The sequence below is a fragment of the Apaloderma vittatum genome, unplaced genomic scaffold, assembly GCF_000703405.1.
Source record: "Apaloderma vittatum isolate BGI_N311 unplaced genomic scaffold, ASM70340v1 scaffold11381, whole genome shotgun sequence".
Classification (NCBI taxonomy): domain Eukaryota; kingdom Metazoa; phylum Chordata; class Aves; order Trogoniformes; family Trogonidae; genus Apaloderma; species Apaloderma vittatum.
The window spans coordinates 21,594-39,681 of NW_009697378.1; the positions used below are offsets into that span (position 1 = coordinate 21,594).

The 18,088-nt window shown below is 41.5% G+C and overlaps 1 protein-coding gene across 1 annotated transcript in view; it reads right to left on the bottom strand.

The window, feature by feature from the left end:
* TRPM5 (transient receptor potential cation channel, subfamily M, member 5) overlaps nt 1-16,116 on the bottom strand; it is a 31,768-nt gene extending 15,652 nt beyond the window's left edge. The window contains exons 1-13 of the mRNA XM_009877618.1: nt 16,000-16,116; nt 14,860-15,040; nt 14,185-14,351; nt 11,773-11,953; nt 10,227-10,291; nt 8,741-8,932; nt 7,350-7,452; nt 6,600-6,718; nt 5,468-5,815; nt 4,434-4,565; nt 3,195-3,318; nt 1,293-1,438; nt 484-596 (exon numbers count right to left, since the gene is read on the bottom strand). Of these exons, the coding sequence (XP_009875920.1) occupies nt 484-596; nt 1,293-1,438; nt 3,195-3,318; nt 4,434-4,565; nt 5,468-5,815; nt 6,600-6,718; nt 7,350-7,452; nt 8,741-8,932; nt 10,227-10,291; nt 11,773-11,953; nt 14,185-14,351; nt 14,860-15,040; nt 16,000-16,116 (1,988 nt within the window). The remainder of the gene's footprint in view (nt 1-483; nt 597-1,292; nt 1,439-3,194; nt 3,319-4,433; nt 4,566-5,467; nt 5,816-6,599; nt 6,719-7,349; nt 7,453-8,740; nt 8,933-10,226; nt 10,292-11,772; nt 11,954-14,184; nt 14,352-14,859; nt 15,041-15,999) is intronic.
* Between the last annotated feature and the right edge of the window lie 1,972 nt (nt 16,117-18,088).

The following is an 18,088-nucleotide window of genomic DNA, read 5'->3' on the forward strand; positions in this document are numbered from 1 at the left end:
TACTTTGACTGTGAATGATAATTCAAACCTTTTCTGTGAAAACTTTGCCAAAATTTCACACTGAATTACTTGAATTTGTGAATCTGGCAGCCACCGTGACGAGGTTGTCATCTTTAGTGATGCTGGCAGAGGAAAGTCTTAAGTCAGCAGTGCCAAATAGGTTTTCCTCTTGCTTTTTAAGTAGTTTAACAGTTAAGAAACGTGTATTTCACAATAGCATGTCATTCCATGATGCCGATTATGATGTATATATGATTCTCACAATATTCGGAGGTTTACTTAAAGTTTCAGTTCCTGGATTCTTATGACCACCCAAGCATCTTGGTTCCTTTTCTTTTTTCTTCTACTTTTCTGTTCTTTTGTTTCATTAGGCTTTGTCTGTTTAAGAAAACCTAAGACATTCTAGCTGTCTTTGCTATAACAAAAAGCTGGGTTCTTATTCCTTACTTATCATTTCTTGCACTCAAGTAGTTATGTTTGTACCTGAATGCAATTAAATTTGTGTAGATTAGGAAAGGACACCAGAATCCACAGATTAACTTCAGGATCTGTGTGCTTGTAGACATGTCTCCCCACCATATTTTTGTTAGGAAGGCCTGAAAATCAAGACAACAAGAGGTGGCTTTAACATCACAAAAACATATATGCAGAGGGAGCGCACCTACATTCTGTGGTTCCAAAAACAGCAGATGATTTGGAAACCTAAAAAGCAGGCAAACCTTCAGAGAAACAGGCGCTCTGCGCATCCTTCTGCAGATGTTGAGTATGCAAAGAGTTCTGAAGAGGGCAGTGGAAAGAACAGCAGCAACATTTGTAGTACTAAGAAAGTGCAAGTCAGGTTCTGGGAGCTTAAAAGCACCATCACTCTTAATTTAGCTTTGTCTGTGTGGAGAAAAGTCAGGTTGCGAGGGCAAAGTGAAATAGTAATTTGATGTAACGTTTATCAGTGAGCTCTTCCTTGAATCTAAACAAGGAGTTACCTCATATCTTGGAGCAGCTTCACTATGCCTCAGGCAGATTTAAAGTACTTTCCTGATGTTTCTCTGTGAGCAAGGAAGGAAGAAAAAGCGTGGGATGGGATAAGGGCTAAAGCTTCGCTTCAGCGCGCAGGTTTGGGGGCCGACTGGATGAAAGGGAGAGGAAATGGGAACTGTGGTGTCCCCTCTCCAAAGAATGTCTCTTAGGGGGATACATTTCATCGTTCATTTGCTGTGCTGTCCTCTTCTGTGTCCAACATCATGCTCAAAGGCACTGGGGGTAGTGGTGGGGAGGGAAGGGTCTGTAAAACTTACCTGGACGCCATCATGTGCAAAAAAAGACTTTGCATCTGCTTCTGTAGCCAGCTGAAGGCAGGTAGTTTTGCTCCAGTACTGATTTTTCCTCACCAACAGAGCAAATGCTCTCTCCTCGCTGTTGTGGTAGCATTCGCTAAACAGTTCTGCCAAATGAAGGAAACATTGACAAACAGATCTTGTAATTTAAAAGAAAAAACAGAGTAAACATAAGGCAGGATAGCGATATGCGTAGGTATGGCACACTGGCAGCAAAACCTGAGCACTGCCAGATGCTCCTTGCTGCACCAGAGACTTCTGGAAGGCTGAAGTGGTTAAAAAGCCTTGGAGCTAAGAGGAGGTGGGAGGGAGAGAGAAACAATGCTGGACACCAAGAGAACTCTTTAGGACTTTATGCATGTGTGTAGAGGTGTTGAGGTAAAGCCAGATGAAATTTCGTTGTGGTGGGGAAAAGAAAACCCCAAACCCTCTAACTTTAAAATTCCCACAGCAAAACTGTGTCTCTTGGGTGATCCTCCTACACTCTGAAGGAGGAGTTGCCAGGCTGCCCCCACTCTCTTGAACAGACTGAACAAAAGGAGCAGCTCAGCTTTGACTTGTAGGCAACAAATCCTTAGTTTTAAGACATGGCTCTTTGACACAAAATAATACCGGACTTTGGTAGAGTGTTGTGATGTAGTTCTGTTTCCAGAGAAGCTGGACCTGGAGCTCACAAATTAGTATGAATAATCCACAAAATCAAGGTTTTCTCATTAGACAAGATCCAAGTTTTTGTGTCTGTTTCATTCTGCTGATGCACTTCAGTGACCTCAGAACCCTTCCTGGGGCAGCCTACACCTTGTTGTTAGACTGTGAGGACTGGGGAAAGGATCAAGTTTGCTTAAAATAAGCTGATATCCAGATTCCTTTTGCAGTTGATGTATTATTTATCATTCTTAAAGAATGTTTGCTCTGCTTAATACTGATAGTGGTATCTGGGCCAGAAATTGAGGATATGATCCAATACTTACCAAAGCAAAGGAGCAGCTACACGTACTAGATTAGGCCTGGTAAATCCATAACTAAATTACTTGAGCCCTGTGATTATATCAGAACCTGACTTATTTTTTGTAAATAATAATGGCCCTGGGAGAAGAGGGGGGAAAAACGTGATCTGCGTATAAATAACGTAGCAATGTCTGTCTGAGCCTTCAGCTGCTTGATGTCCTGGCTCCAAGGGAAACACAACAACTTCTGCGTTTCCACCTGTCTTGTACTCGAAAGCCCTCTGTTTGCTTCAGGTACAGCTTAGATTGAAGCCTGATGAGCAGAGAAGCTTGTGTGCAGACAGGAGCTTGGCGTTCTAGCACTGCAGATGCCTGAACGCCGACTGCCGTAGGGAGGGGGGGCTTGTCTGCTGGAAACCAGCCTGAGCCTCCCTGCAGCTCTGCAGCGCAGTTAGACCTCTTCGGGGTGACGTAATCTCAAATTATTTTTAGCAGCAAAGACAAACCTTAAAACTTGTTGCTCTGGTGGCCCTTACAGAGCAAGCTTGATACTGCAGGAAAAGCAGGACACTGTGAGCATGGAAGTGTTTTGGTTAATCTTGCCCATTGTGTGTCTTGCCCGTTGCTGTAACACACCTTGTATTAAGATCAGACGCTTGAAGTACCAACATGCAGCAGGAGAGTAATTTTTTCCATTCATCCCAGAGGCCAGGCTTGGAACACTGATTTTTCCAAAATGATTGGAGTTCAAGTCCTTCTGTGGTATTTGAATGTTCAGGACTGCCTGTGCTGCAAGGCTGTTAAATTATTCATGACAGTTGACCTTTTACAACTGAAGCAGTATTTTTTTTTCACTTGCTTGCCTGGCAGTTACTTCTTAAATTTTTGATGCTGTTAAAAAGGTGCCATTACTTACCAACAGCAAGCTGCTCATATTTGGCCTCTTTCATTATACGTGCCACTTCGGTCTCCGTCTCCAAGCGGGACATCTCTTTAAGGATCTTGCAGGCTGCCAGAGCTGAAGCTACACCCTCCTGACCCTGTAGAATTGAAAGAGGTGCTGCTGTTACCATACACGGGAGGGCATTTCTGAACTGTTCCTTAGTGAACTAAGGAACACATCTAACAAAAAAACCAAACCAAAAAAACTCCAACAAAACTCATGCATCTCTACTCTTTGAAGAATCTTCCCTCAATTACAGACCTGAAAGTCCAAAATGTTGATTGAAATGATAGTTTTGGTGACATTTGAGAACTGAAACCTATCTATTGGTAGTTCTTGTGCCTTATAAGGCTGGGGATTTCCATGTTTGATTGACCTTAGAGGGGCCTGTTTTGGGGTAGCAGTCATAGACTGAAAGGAGAAGAACGTGTTATGGAAATAGAGCAAAACCGTCTCACAGTGCCAGGACACCTCAAACACAGCTGTGCTGAGACCCTGCACGAGGACGTAAGGGTAAGGAGGGAGCACAGCTGGCAGAGGCACAGCAGAGAAACGTGCCTTCTGGTGACAGGGCTCCAGAAAAACACAAGGCCCTGCGAGGTGCCCACGCGTCTGTGTGCACACACACGCTCGCTGGCTGCAGAGCTGTGCTGCAGCTCATCCCAACCCATGACTCAGGCCCTTGTGCTCGGTGCAGCCCTCCGGAAGCTCGGGGATGGAGCCCCAGAGCTGTGTCGGTCTCGGGAGGGAAGCAGGGAGGGCACGGCACTCCAAATGCGTGAGACAGGGCCTCGGTTGTGGAGGGCTGTAAAACAGGAGCCAATTCTGCCAGCTTGAAGCTCGGCCTTTGAGAGCGCGATGCTGTCGTTCCCCACGCGTATGGCACGTACGCTGAAGATGCCGGATTGCATCTCTCGCTCTCGTGCTAGAACCCAAACAATTGCTCTACTGTAGAAGGAACAAAACCTGAGCAAGGACGAGGAGGGCCAGCTCTGCAGCTTTCGGCTGTGCAGATTTACACCTGCTGCTGCTCTCCTCTCCTATTCTGTCAGGCATGAGCCACACAGGAATCAAAGAGCTCCACAAATGCCACATCTTGTATTTTGGAAACAAACCCATCTGTCACCTGAGTCACAAGGCGGAGCGAAAACCAGCTCCTCTACTTGAAAGATGCCAATATTTCACCTGAAGGGGCTAGAACTCAAAGCTTACCATAGCCCAGAAATAGTTTGCCATCTTGTGCCGGTTTTGAAGTACTGCCCATACAAACAAATCTCTCCAAGGATTTTCGCTCTTCTGGTTCATGTCCAGGGGCTCAGGTATTCGTTTTGTATTCATTTTATCCTGCAATATGGTTTGTAGAAATTAAAACCTGCTTTGCAGCCTCATTCCATGCAAATTACACCATCTAAGCTGCTCTGGGCCTTGCCAGCTACTTCCTACTCTTTTTCTGCAGGACTGAAAGGTAATTAGTTCATTCTTTACTGAACCAAAGGATCCTTGTGTTCCTGATATAACTCAAGATGTGTAGAATGTTCTGGATGATGCTGTGGCTCCATTGAAGTCGATGGTAAAGCTCTCATTGACTTTATTAAGGCCAGGGTTTTGGTGTGTAATATCATACAAGACAAACCTGTGATTAACTAATCTGAGCTTGCCTTCGGTCAGAGTGCATTCCACTCAGCTGTCACTGAGGACATAGTTTCAGAGAAAAGGGAACAAAAGGCATTTTATTTCAACAGAAATACATCTCACCAAGGCACTGTACAGCACAGGAATAGAGTACGTCAATCCCTCTTTTTAAGTCTTTCTTTTGAGAAACCCTTCCCCTCAAGCAGGAAGTATTTTAAGTAGAACACTGCTTATTCCTTTAGCATTTGTTTAAAAAATCCTCTCCAGAGGAAGAATGACAGCTTAGATCAAGTTCTGAGTATATTTTAAAACTTCCTTTATATATATTCCGTTAATTAGAAACAGCCAGAGTAGATTTTTTTTTTTTAAAGTTTTCGTAAGGACATATTATTTTTAATGATTTCAACTATGGCATTCTGTTCAAATTTATTTTAATGGCATTTTTGGTAGTGTTGGTGTTGGTTTTTGTTTTGGTTCTCCTTGTACTGAACTATCCACTGAAGTGAGAATTGGATTTCCTTCCCTGTCCCACCCCCAAAAGGCTAGACTTCGTTAAAATTTTTCAAATTCTATACTGGAGAGCAGCAAGACTGTGATGGAAAGTTGTAACTCACGGATTTCTTCTTGCCTCCATATCTGAGGTCTTGATAGAAACCTTTGCATGCATCATGGAGAAAATCCTTAAGAACTTTAGAGACTTCACTGAGAGTGAAGAGTGGGCAGATCTCCTGCTCCTTGTGCTGTTGATCAGTGAGCCCTGACAAGCTCAGCCTGCTCTCTTCATGTTTCTTCAGTAGAAGTTCATAGAGGAGACATTTCTGAGAAATGGAACAGTACAGTCTCTGCAGACGACTGTATGTCAGGAATTCGGAAATGTTAACACCATTGTCAATAAACAGTTTGACAAATTCTGGTTTGTCATTGACCAGAGCATCCATCATCACTTCCTCCAGGTCACAGGACTGGATCAATGTAGGGGGCCGGAAAAAAACAAAAAGAAGGTTTTGGGGGTTATTACGGGTGGATGAGGAGGGTAATAGGACTTAACATGAGGACGTGTACATTTTGTCTTCCACCAGGTCAACAGTGGGTACAATGAGAAAGAGACAGAATTCTTTTTATTGCTGTCTGACAAAATGTCTGTGTAAGCATTAATGTTAAAACATCAGGGTTATTATGGGTGGATGAGGAGGGTGATAGGATTAACATGAGGACGTGTACGTTTTGTCTTCCACCAGGTCAACAGTGGGTACAATGAGAAAGAGACAGAATTCTTTTCATTGCTGTCTGACAAAATGTCTGTGTAAGCATTAATGTTAAAACATCAACAGGAGTAGCACGCTGTAGGATTTGTGGTAGTCTTAGGTACTCACTGGACTGGGTATTTATACAACAGTTGGAAACAGTGACATTCTTCCTACCATCTTCTAACAGTAATATCTGCTTCTGCTTTGTAAGTTCAGGTTAGTTTGCTTTAAAGATCTGTACAGAAGGGGTGGGAAGATTCTTTCCCCCAAGGAGCTCAAGAAAGAGACTATGACCACTGAATTATTCCTCTGTCTTCAGCCACTGTCACAGAGGGGACCAGAAAGAAAACCACCCTAAGGCAGCACGCAGCCACTGCCCGATTTCTTAGTGGAGAATGCAGGTCGGGTTAAAAACTGAAGCCTGCCATCAGGCTGCTTCATGGTCTGGAACATATTTGTTTAGACACTGATTGTCTTCTAAGGCAATAAAACCTGGTACCTTCCACTCCACGTCGCCATTGAATATCTCACTTTTAGCTATGTCCACTCTGTTCCAGGCCACTGCCAGCTTCAGTTCATCCAGATACTCCTGAGCCTCCTGACTGTGACTCTTACAGGCTGGCAAAACCAGGAAATGCAAATAAACAAGTGTAAAGTACTGTGTTATGTTTAATTTAATACACCGTTGGCACTTTGATTAGCAATATAAACTCTCTGTCAGCTATCACAGACCTGTGAGTTCCTTAACCAGGAATGCTTCACAGAACTTTTTTTTCCTAACCTAAGAAATATTAATATGGCAGAATAAGTAATGTCTTCTTTCAGAGGCTACAATAAAGATTTCTTACAGGAGAAATGGATTGTTTCTGGAACTAAGGCAGTTCAAGTCTACTTGCATGTTTTGGTGGGGGTTTTTTTTATGGCTCATAAATGCAGTAATGACTCCAGTATATTTCCGTTCTTCTGTAACTTCTACTACTTAAAGAAGCAAGTAATGAAATAAAGGAGTGATTAAACTAGTACTATTCAAAAGCATGAGATTAAAAAGCAAAGACTAGTTTAAAGCCAGGTTACAAGAGCTATGGTGACTGCCACAGTTAATTTGTCAATAAGCAAACAGAAGAACTCTACATCAGAAATGAAATCTGATCCAACAACCAACTGAACTTGCTCTGGACAAGAACGAAATACATTTAGGGCACACAAGTCAAATAAGATAATTACAATGTGCTGTGTTCATTGTTCTTACCTTTTACTAAAGCTTTTAAAATGACAGTGTCTAGTTCTTCCGAGCTGTCTTGCTCAAAGTTGTGCACAGTTAGAAGATGATGGTGTGAAATGATGTTCTGGATCTATTGGGAGTTGAAACAAAAAGAATTTTGCCCATTGTCCTACTGCTAAGAGCCTAGTGGAGATCACCCATGTGCTATTACCCAAAAGCTTAGATTCTTATTGAAAAGCTGAGGTTTGGCAAGAAGATGAATAACTATTAGTTTCCCATATATAAATAAACCCTAAGGCAAGGAGAGAGTTACTGCCTTTTCCAAAATTACCTAGCAGAGTAGGAGGAACAGAACCTGGGTATCCTTAGAACCAGCATAGGGCTTTAAGTAAAAATGATTCCTTAACTCAAATCTGACTCACAGTCTGGACAGCACACCACTGGTTTTATTTTACCTTTTCCTGCTTTGACATTTAAGTTTTGCTCTCCGAGTTGTTTATTTAAAAGCATAGTCTCTAAATCTTCTCTGAGTAAAAGACATCAAATATTGATATATACTGTACTCTTTCTCTCTGCTACTCTATTTATTGAGTTTTCTTTCTTTCAGTGCAGCTGCACTAGGACTTTATGAGCATCTGGCAATATTGCTTCTAGATGCCCTTCCATCCTCCTGTGTTAGTGATCTGGCAAAGTTCTCCCTAATGGAATGAATATGTGGAACTTCTAAAGTTAAGGATTACAGCAGGGACTGCAAAGAATAAGTAGTGGGTCAGGTCAAGTGGACTTGGTTTATCTCAGAGGCACACAGTGCTCTTCAATCTTCACAAAAAGGCAATCTTGGTGTTGTTTTGTTTCTTTAACACTCAAGCATGGTGGTTTAACTCTAGCAAGCATGCCTCAAGACAGAGAGTAAGGAAAATCTGTGAAACTGTTTCGCTTTTCTTTAAGAACACATGTAACTGACAATAGATAAGGTGGTTTCTAAACACCCTTCGTTCTTCCTAATTTATTCATGCCTATCCACAACTAGGTCTCCATTTAACAGCTGTAGATCGTGAATTAGGTCTCTTCTGTCGCAGCTGCACAAGCTCTGCAGCTGTGAAACATAAATAATGCCTCACGTCCTCCAGAAGGCCTGCCGGGGTTCCTGGGTGCTGGCTCTTACTTGAGGAAGTAACTGAGGAAGGACAGAGTCCTAAGTGTTCAGCTGAATCGCGAGGACAAAGCAGTTTGTATGATCACCAAGGACTGGATTTTAATGTTCGAGAGGTCTTCTATGCCACTAGTGTCAGAGCACTGTGGTACCCAAAACCAGGCAGCTTTTTGTTAAACCTGTACTGGATGGACTACCCAAGCTAGAAATAGTAGGAAAGAGCTTGTGAATATGATGCATGTAGTTATCAAACATAGGAGCTCACTGTTGCTGTCCACTGGAGAATGTCTGTCCACAAGAAGCTTTCTGCAGGGAACTTCTCCTTAAATTGCTTTTCAACAGCTTCTGGCATGATAAGCTGTGAGTCATTCATGAATGCAGCTAGTATGTCGGCTGTACCTCCAGACCCTGCTAGGATAAGCCAGGGAGCAGAATTTTCCAAACCGCTGAGAATTCTCTGTAGTTTAAAAAGTACATTTTTAGAATTCATACATGGAAAGAAAATGTTATTCCAGAGAAGGACTTCTTACAAGCTAGGAATAAATGTGTACATAAACCAGCTTCACTATGGAGTCCAGACTCTCTAAGCTCTTAGGATTTTTCTGATTCTACAGCAGGTTGTCCACGTATAGGCCCCTGACGATACTCCTTTTCATGACACATTTGCTGAGCAGTTAAGCAATCTGATTTGGACAAACGATGCATAAAACTTCTTTTGTCCCTAGCTTCCCTCCCCTTCTATATTTAGTGGTTCAGCATAGTCAAGTACAAGAGCAGCATTATGCAGAGATTCTCAGCAGGCTCTTCTGGCTGCTAAACCTGGTGATACATTTTGAAAATCAGAATTTGCCTGTGGCAATACAACACTGGGCAACAGGAAGGAAAAAAAAAAACACCATAGCATAACAACTACAAGAGTTAAAGGCTGATAATTCTATTACTTGTGTATATAGGGTAAGGCAGATTGTTGAGAACAGGAAAGTAGAGGCCATGGCACCATAACTGTAACAATGACTATTTGCTGCCGATCTATTCCTTATTATGGAGTTAAGCAATAAGCTCACGAGACTCTAAGAATCTATTGTGCAGGGGTGGCGTTTATAGTTTAGTTTTTTGTTCTTTAAACATCCATTGTAGTCATTGGTGTGTATTATCCAATTTGTATTTAAGAGATTGACATTCTAATAAAGCGCAATCAATTATCCGTTCCTAGGGTGTGTAAATACAGGGCAGCTCCAGCCAGTAACCTTTGGTCTCCAAGTCACTTTGAAAAGATTTATAGGTTCTAACACGAGATTTTTCAACACCCAAGATCTAGAACACACTGTCATATTTAGTTTCTAGAAGGAAGTCTCAAGAGGTCACAAAATCCCAGTTTAAACAGTGAGATTTCTAATACCAGTGTATGGTTCACTCCAGCTGACAAAGATATAATGAGATACAGGGACTGGAGATGGAAACTAGAGAACATCAACAGAATTGAGTCCTTGTTCTGGAAGAGGTAACCAGCTTGTATGGTAGCATCTCATCACTTGGAAACTTAAATTATGGTTAAATGTCTCTCTAAATATTTCTCCCAAACAAGTACTGGTAAATTTAATGCTAACAGAACTCAGTTCTTAATGGTATAGAGATACGAATTTTGGCTTTATGTGAAGTGCCAATACACTTGTTTGTCATCCAGCCAAATTTTCCACTAATTACTTAGCACCAGTCATCTTATTTTCCTCAGGTTACAAACAGCTTCTTACCTCAAGTGCACCTGGTCCTCCATTTACCAGGAAGCAAAGCACAGGGATCTCAATGCTACCCGTTCCTGTGAAATACATGGTTTAATTTTTAAAAAGTTAACAGTTTTCACCAAACTACGTGTGTTTGCCGACCCCTTGGAAATACTTCTCCTGTTATGTGCTGGTTTGGTTCCTACCAGAATGTGAGCCCACAGAAGGTGACAAATCACAGGAGCAAGGGGAAAATGAAGAGGATAGCACCATGACCTAGCAGGCAGAATAAATTTTTTTGGGGAATGGCATAGCATTGCCATAGCTCTATAAGGGGATCTTCTAGTCTGAAGAGTGACCTTTGTGAACACAGGTTCCTCAAGATACATTTATGGATTCAAATATTCTTCATTTACCATAGATTTAGATAAGATTTAGCTGGAGGAGGGGTGACAGGTGGAGATTCTGACTTTATGCTGGGAAGGTGGGAAGTCCTTAACTGCAAATAATATTCGGCATATCGAAAATTTCCTCTGCGTGACTTCTAGGTAAAAACAGAGAAATTCTGCATGACCTTATTGAAGTGTTTTGCTTCAGTAAAGTCACATAGCTTTGCTCAGCTTGAATATAAATGAGCTCAAATGAGTGCCATTGATTTTCTTCATAGAAGATATCACTGAATTCGCTATGTTCTGGTGAAATATTTGTCAAGTGAATCAGCAAAATTTTGTCAGAAAACTGCTCCACTGAGATTCGTTCAATCAGGTTTGGTTTGTAAACAGAAAGAAGTTACGTTCTAAGCCTCAGCACTGCAATCTCAGCCTGCCGCTACAGCCTGTCTGAGGTCTTTCCTATTGAGTTATCAGAAAAGCATTCTTGAGGTACGTTCATGCTCTTGGGTACATCTGTGCAACCACACTTTGAGCTATGTAGTTGAATATCCCACTGATGCATGTAAGTGCGAATAAGTGAGCTCTCCCTTCTGTTTCAGCTGTGCTAGCACTGCAGGTATTGCAGAAACAACAGAAAGGTAAAAGTAATTGTATTGGAACTACAATTGAATTCTTTCCACAAACAGCAGTAGGAGGCCTGCTCAACACTCAGTTCTAATTATAAACAAAGGCCACGTAGATTTAGATGGCCATTAGATGCTACATCATTCACCCAGGAGAAGATTTTATCCTGAAATAAATATGGCTTAAAAAATCTCAGAGGACTCTGGAACAAGTCTTTTCTTCCAGTGTGGGAGCAATTCAAGACCCTGTGTGTGAGAGGGGATAAAGTATACAACAATCAACATCCATCTCTTAGAGCCACTGGTCAAGGCGCTTAAAGCTGGATTTATTTTCCATCTGTTGTGTTTTAAGGCTTTGAAGATCAGCTTTGAGCTTTGTTTAAGGAGATGTGACAGAAGTCAGGATTTTTGGTTCAAAGAGCAACTTTAACTTCAGAAGTCACCTTATTTCTGCCTCTTACACAATGACGTGTCCGATTTGAGAATTGGACCAGGAGCCCACAAGTATCACTGCAATATCAGTGTTATTCGAGTGAGCATGCCTGTCTAGAGTCTGCTTACCACCATAGCCAGTACGCTGTTCTGAAATATGCTTTTCCAAGGTGAGACGTAGGTTGGTGGTTCCATCTGGCTCATCTGGTGTTACGTGATCCACCAAAATAAAATGGGAATGGTTATGGTCTAGGGAATACAGCGGGCCTTGGATATTGTCATCTGATTGGTAGTGTACAGGACTTTCACTCTAGGGAGAGGAGGAGAGATGTCAGTGTTCTCTACAAAACACAGCCCATGTTTTTATGCGCTTCATCTCCATTTTTGTGTTGCCTGTGCCATGGCATAGCACACCACCTCTGAGACACTTGAATAGACTCTTTGAAAAGGGTAGAGAAGGAGAATGTGTCCCTTCTGAAATGTGCCAGATTTGACAGGACTGAAAGCTGAGGTTTCCTTTCTTGGGCTCTACAAAATACCTGTATCATCAGGAGCTTAGAGCAGCACTCCGAATGCATAAAAACATGAGGTAACCCAGAGGACAAACTCCTTCACACGGCGGGTAGGAGAGGCGAGCACACTGCCTAGCATGCCCCCAAGTGCCTTACTGAAATGAGGCTGCGTACAGTCACACTGGAGACATCTCCTTCAAAGCAAGGTGCAAAAAGCTATAATCAGGCATGTTGATGGATTCTTTCCCTGTCGGCAGCTCTGGGAAGAGCAGGAACATCAGAGGCTATCTCAGGAAAAAAAAGTGGTAAATTTGCGCGTCCTTTACAAACTGCAAGCGTCACAAATTTCTTCTGCCTCCCTCTGTCCGGCTCTTATTTGTTGGGGAAAGCTTCTTGACACAATTAATTTGCCTTCAAATTTTGTTTTGCAGAGGGCATACCTATATTCTGCTGCCATGTAACTTGCCAAAGATCTGGTCTTTGATTAAGGACCCAGAGGCACAACAATCAATTGAGGAAGGCCTGTGGGGATTTTCCTATTTACTCTCTGAAAATGTGGAAGTGACCTTCCAATGATGTTTCAAGTATAGTATTAACGTAGATGGGAGGGATCCAGTGATTTCAGGGCTTGTTTTTCTCCTGTGTGGATTGGTAGCTCTATTTTATACAACAAGCTGCTCGTGTTAGTATAAACAGAACTGGGTTTAGATCAGCATTCCTGTCTGTACTTCGTCTTAAAGTTACTGACTGAAATCCAGATTGTCATTAGGGTCAGGAACTCTCTATACAAAATATTCCTTGACAAATACTCCAGGCTTTAGTTAAGGGGAAGAAAATCTATGCAACAAAAAGGCCAGTGCAATTGTTTTGTAGCTGCTAGTTGGAAGATACCCAGATGCATTTTGGAAAGGAGGTAAAGCAGTTTGCATTTGCCAAAGCCACTTTTTTGAACAAAATTTGCAAAGGCAACGAACCAAATTCTTTCGTCTGATGTCTTTTCACACGTAAAGAGGTTAGTCTTCCAGCTAGAGTCTCACCTAGCGGAGCACACAGGTCATTGCCCTCAGCAAAAAGGACTGAACGAGGGGAAGCCCAATGATAGTAATTCGTGATGTGATTGTGGCAGCAACCAGCTGGTGCTGGTACTTGCCAGCCGAGCTGAGAGAACTCGGTGTGAGTTCAAAGGGCTGTCTGCTATTGGTTTCTTAGCTTCTGCAGGGAAGTAAAATAACATGGAGAGATTGTCACTCATTGCCATTATGTGCATACTTCATTGGTACAATATTCGACTGAGGACAGACCGTATATCCCGTGATAAGAAAGTCATGCCATTTTGGTTTTGTTTTTGTTTTTTTTTCCTCTGCCTATGGGTCAATGAAGCATCAACTTGTCCTGACACTTTCAGCAAATGTTTTGTTGGCTGAAGTTTTTTTATTTCTTTCTTTCTTCAAGAACTTTGATTGCTTTGACCTGAATTGTGAAGTCCCTAGAGCTCCCGATAACTAGATGAAATCCTGCATGGCCAGCATTTTTGATCTGGTGTGCTGAACAATTCCTTTGTGTGTGTGTTAGACATCAATTCAGCAGCTACTTAAGAAAACTTGGTCTTGAAATATTTATGGCTTGCGTTCCATATTAGAAAATACACTTTTTACAGTATTTATGAAATAACTTGAAGTAAGTGCTTCTACAATAAGTGGATAAGGGAAAAAATATTAAAGGTACCTTAGATGTATGATTTTTTCCCTGACGTTCAGCCTTACTCTGGGCACTGAGCTCATGTCTAATGCTGTCATCTGCTGGATACTTGTAAAATTGCTGCCAAGCACACCGAGCGTGCACAACACAACCATTAGGGTTTGATAATCCTTTCTGCTCTGTGTTTCTGTTTTCCCTCAAAAGACTCTTTAAACCCCACTCTTGGTTTTAGGTTAGATCAACATTGTTCTGCTTACTACTTCCAAATTTTGTAAAGCTGCAGCTTAGTTCTGAATAATCCTGTCTTACAAGTAGAATAAGTGAAAAATACCTTTGTGTTGTCCAGGATTTCTCTGTGTTGAATTTTCCTAAGTGAAGTTATTCCTATGGCAATCACTCTTACTTTGGATGAAGTACTTGCCAGCGCATGATCTCGGACTGCTTGCACGAAGTGTCTTGTTATTCCTACACGTAAAGCGCTGGCAAAAATCCAGGCACCTGAAATAATTTTTTAAAAATTGTTAGATCGTTTCTTCATAATTGAACATGAAGCTGGGAGGGGACACAGCATGGGCAGTCAATCCAAACTAGCCAAAGGGATACTTTATACCCTATGACATCATTCCCAGTACATAAACTTGGGGGAGCTGGCTGAGGGACACCACAGTTTAGGGATTGGCTGGGCATCAGTCAGTGGGTGGTGAGCAATTGTATTGTGCATCACTTGTTTTGTATATTCTATTATTATTATTCCTTCATTTTCTGCCCTGTTAAGCTGTCTTCATCTCAACCTATAAGTTGTTGGTTTGTTTTGTTTGGTTTTTTTTCCCCCCCTGGATTTTTCTCCCCCATCCCACTGCAGGGAATGGGGAGTGAGTGAGCAGCTGTCTGCTGCTTAATGGCCCGCTAGGGTTAAACCACAAGACTAAACAGTAACTTTTATTTTCAAAGCTGTTTAAAAACAGATTGTAGATTGCATTCAGCAAAGCCTTGAACTTGCACTAACCTGTGCTTTGAGCTGCTTTTATAATTCCTTTTTTTAAGGTGTCCCGTAGCCATGGTTTCATTTGGAAATTTTCCTCCTCCCCTTCTAAAGAGACAACCAAATTGGGAGCAGGTAGTTTCCATTTGTTGAGCATAACTTCGAATATAATTCCAGGATGAATGGTACTTGGAACCTTAATAAACTGCAACAAAAAAACACAAAACCCTCCAATGAATAGCAATGGAAAAGTAGGATACAGTAGAGATATTGCTCATGGTGAGCGCAGAGGGAAATTTATGATAAATTTTTCTGAAATAATCAAGTTTATCTCGGCAAATCTGACAGAGAATGGATTTCTAGGATGAATTTAGCAGACTTCTCTATAATTGTTATCTCGCTAATTGGGTCAGTTCCACGGGTTAAGTCTGTGCTGGAGACTGACATATCACTCTCTGCTTTAATGCTGCTATTCCTCTTCAACTGCCTTCAGTCCCCTGGCAGTCTAGCAAAGTCAACAGATTTCTTAGGCGTTTCTAGTTTCTGCACTAGCCGAAATATTTGCCTGATTTCATGTCTGTTTTTCAAATGTGTTACATAAATCTACCACTTCTTCCTGTTCTGTATGTATTTTGGCTTTCACTTAAGACTTTACTACGAAATAAAATCTTATGGCAGATTTCTTATCCTAGGAATTCCCTCTGTTCTAGTACTAATGTATGCAAGGGAGTAGTGAGAAGGTGGGTCTGTCCATGTACATCCTTCTCCGAGTATTAGCAGAACAGAGATAGAACTTTAAAGAGCATCTTTAAAATCCATACTGATTCTTTTTTTTTGGCAGAAGGAAGTTAAAACAAAGAAATAATACAAAATGAAAGAAGCTGGGCATGTGCTAATTTTTTTCTTTTAAAGGAAAGCGCGATCAACTGTCCTTCTAGCAGTCGAGTCCAGCGATTGATTTCAGTGTATATTAATAGGCCTTATTTTAAATCACGTTCATGTTCAGAAAGGTATAGTCCTTACTTTATGTGATGCCTTACACTGTGGCACGCTGACCCTCGCTATTACAGTCTCTACGTTTAATGCAACATTTAATGTTACATTTAATGTAACAGCTAAACGACAGCAATAGTGTTAATGGGTTAAAACTTCTCAGAGCTGTACCTTTGCACGCTTCTTCCCAGAAGCTGTGAAGTCTATCTCTCCTACGCTGTATGGTAGTTCGCTTTTGACAGCTTCCTCTTTGTTGCTGCCGCAGAGCTTGGTTTCCATTTCCTGCATTGAACTTGTAAGGTGATCACCAGTAGACCGAGGTGTTCACTGAGATGACAGACAACTGGAAAACAAGAAGCTGTTTAAACTGGGGAGGCTACAAAATCTATTAGCTTACATTTACCTGGGTTTTTAGTCAAATATTTCACTCTTTTATTACCACGCTTATAAGGTTCAGCTAAAACTGGAGGTGTTTGTACCAAACGTTGGATGTCATATACAGGAATAGGCAGATTCCACACCAAAGCTATAGTTATAAAGCTTAAGTTATAAAATGGCATGAAGGGGTAAGGTGCTCTTGACTGTTCACAGTCACGTGGGGTGTCTTGTAACCCAAACGCGACTCTTCTACAGGAGAAAGAGGAGTCTCGGTGATAAGCTATGGCAAAGAGTAGAGCTGTGTCAGTGAGTATCTGAGTCATGGTTTCTGGATGCTGTTACACATCATGCTACTATGACTTATGTTATCTGACATGAACACTAAATAACTAAGTGATGACGTCGTATTCGTTTGAAGATACTTTAGAAGAGGTTTACTCTCTGTTTCCTCGTACGAATAGGCTGTTCGGAAGCCAAGGTATTTAAGGCCAGGCTGTGCTCGACAAGAACATGCAGTTCAAGAAGGCAGGTGGTTTTCTCTATACATGCCTACAGGAATGATGTTGAGTAATGTGTCCTGGAGTAAAGGTCACAGAACAAGAGCTGTTCTTCTGCATTACATGAAACACTGGAAAGGTCTGCTTGCTTTTAGTATGTTCCACTTTGACAGAACTGATACAATTATGATTTGAAAAATACAAATTTCAACTTAAACGCTTTGTTTCTTTTCAAAACAAAAGCAATGAAATAGCTCTCTCCTCTCTGCCTTCACCTGCATATTTAAGTATATATTCAGTCCTTTAAGAAATCCTTGTGATAATACGCCAGCAACAGGAACCAACCCAGCCATTAATCTTTATTTCATAGTCCAAGAGATTTGCTGTGGACTTAGAAGTGGGTCAAACTAGCAAGCCTCTTGTGGGTCTATTAGAATGCTCCAGTAGAGGGAGCAAGCCCTCCAGCTGTTCTCTTGGCCTGGGAAGTCTCTTGGGAGCCTGTATCCTGCCTGTATTTCCTTCTTTTATGTTTTATGTTTTCTGTGAAAACATTTTTTGGAGTTGCCTCTTTCTCTGATCTGCCTCTGACAGGTGGTTATGGACCCCTGTTCCATACCTCTGTATCCAGTCTCCTCCTGCGCAATCTCTGTCAGAGATCACTGCCTGAAAGATGCTCTTCTTGTTGTCCTCCCTGCCTGCATGCTAATTGCTTCTGGAGAGAATAAAGGATTTATTCTGAACACTAGGATATCATACTAGTCCGGTTAAGAGTCTTACCTAAAAGAACTTCTTCTGGATTATCGCTAATGGTAGTTTTGTTTGAGTCCACTTTTCCACTGGAGATGCAGCTTCATCTCCCATGAGCACAGACGACAGTGTTCTGGGAAATAATTCACTGAGAGTCATAATAACACATTTCACTATTCTAAAGTACCGAAATCACTTTCTGGAACTTTTTCACAGAACAAAGGATTTGATTAGGAAAAAAAGTATTCAGGACTGAATTTCCAGGGTATGTTTAGTCACCATGCGTCACTGTGTGCTAGACAGCACACATTTATTTATATCTATGCACAAGAAATGAACTTGGAATAGACAGCAATTTTCAAAGTACTCATTTCAAAGTACTTCAGTTTTCAAAGCATCATAGATAGGCCCCAGGTACTTAATTTTAAGTCTAGTTCTAGATCCTACAGGGAGGTTGGATTAAATGATCTCTAAGGTATCTTCCAGCCTAGGCCATTCTATGATTCTATGATCCTAGCTTGCAAAATTTGATCGTGTGGTTATCCATGACTTTTCTTTTGGAATAAAGACACTGACCTGCTGAGATTTATATGGAATATTCTTGCGTTTGGATAATTAATTTTCTTCCAGAAGTAGCA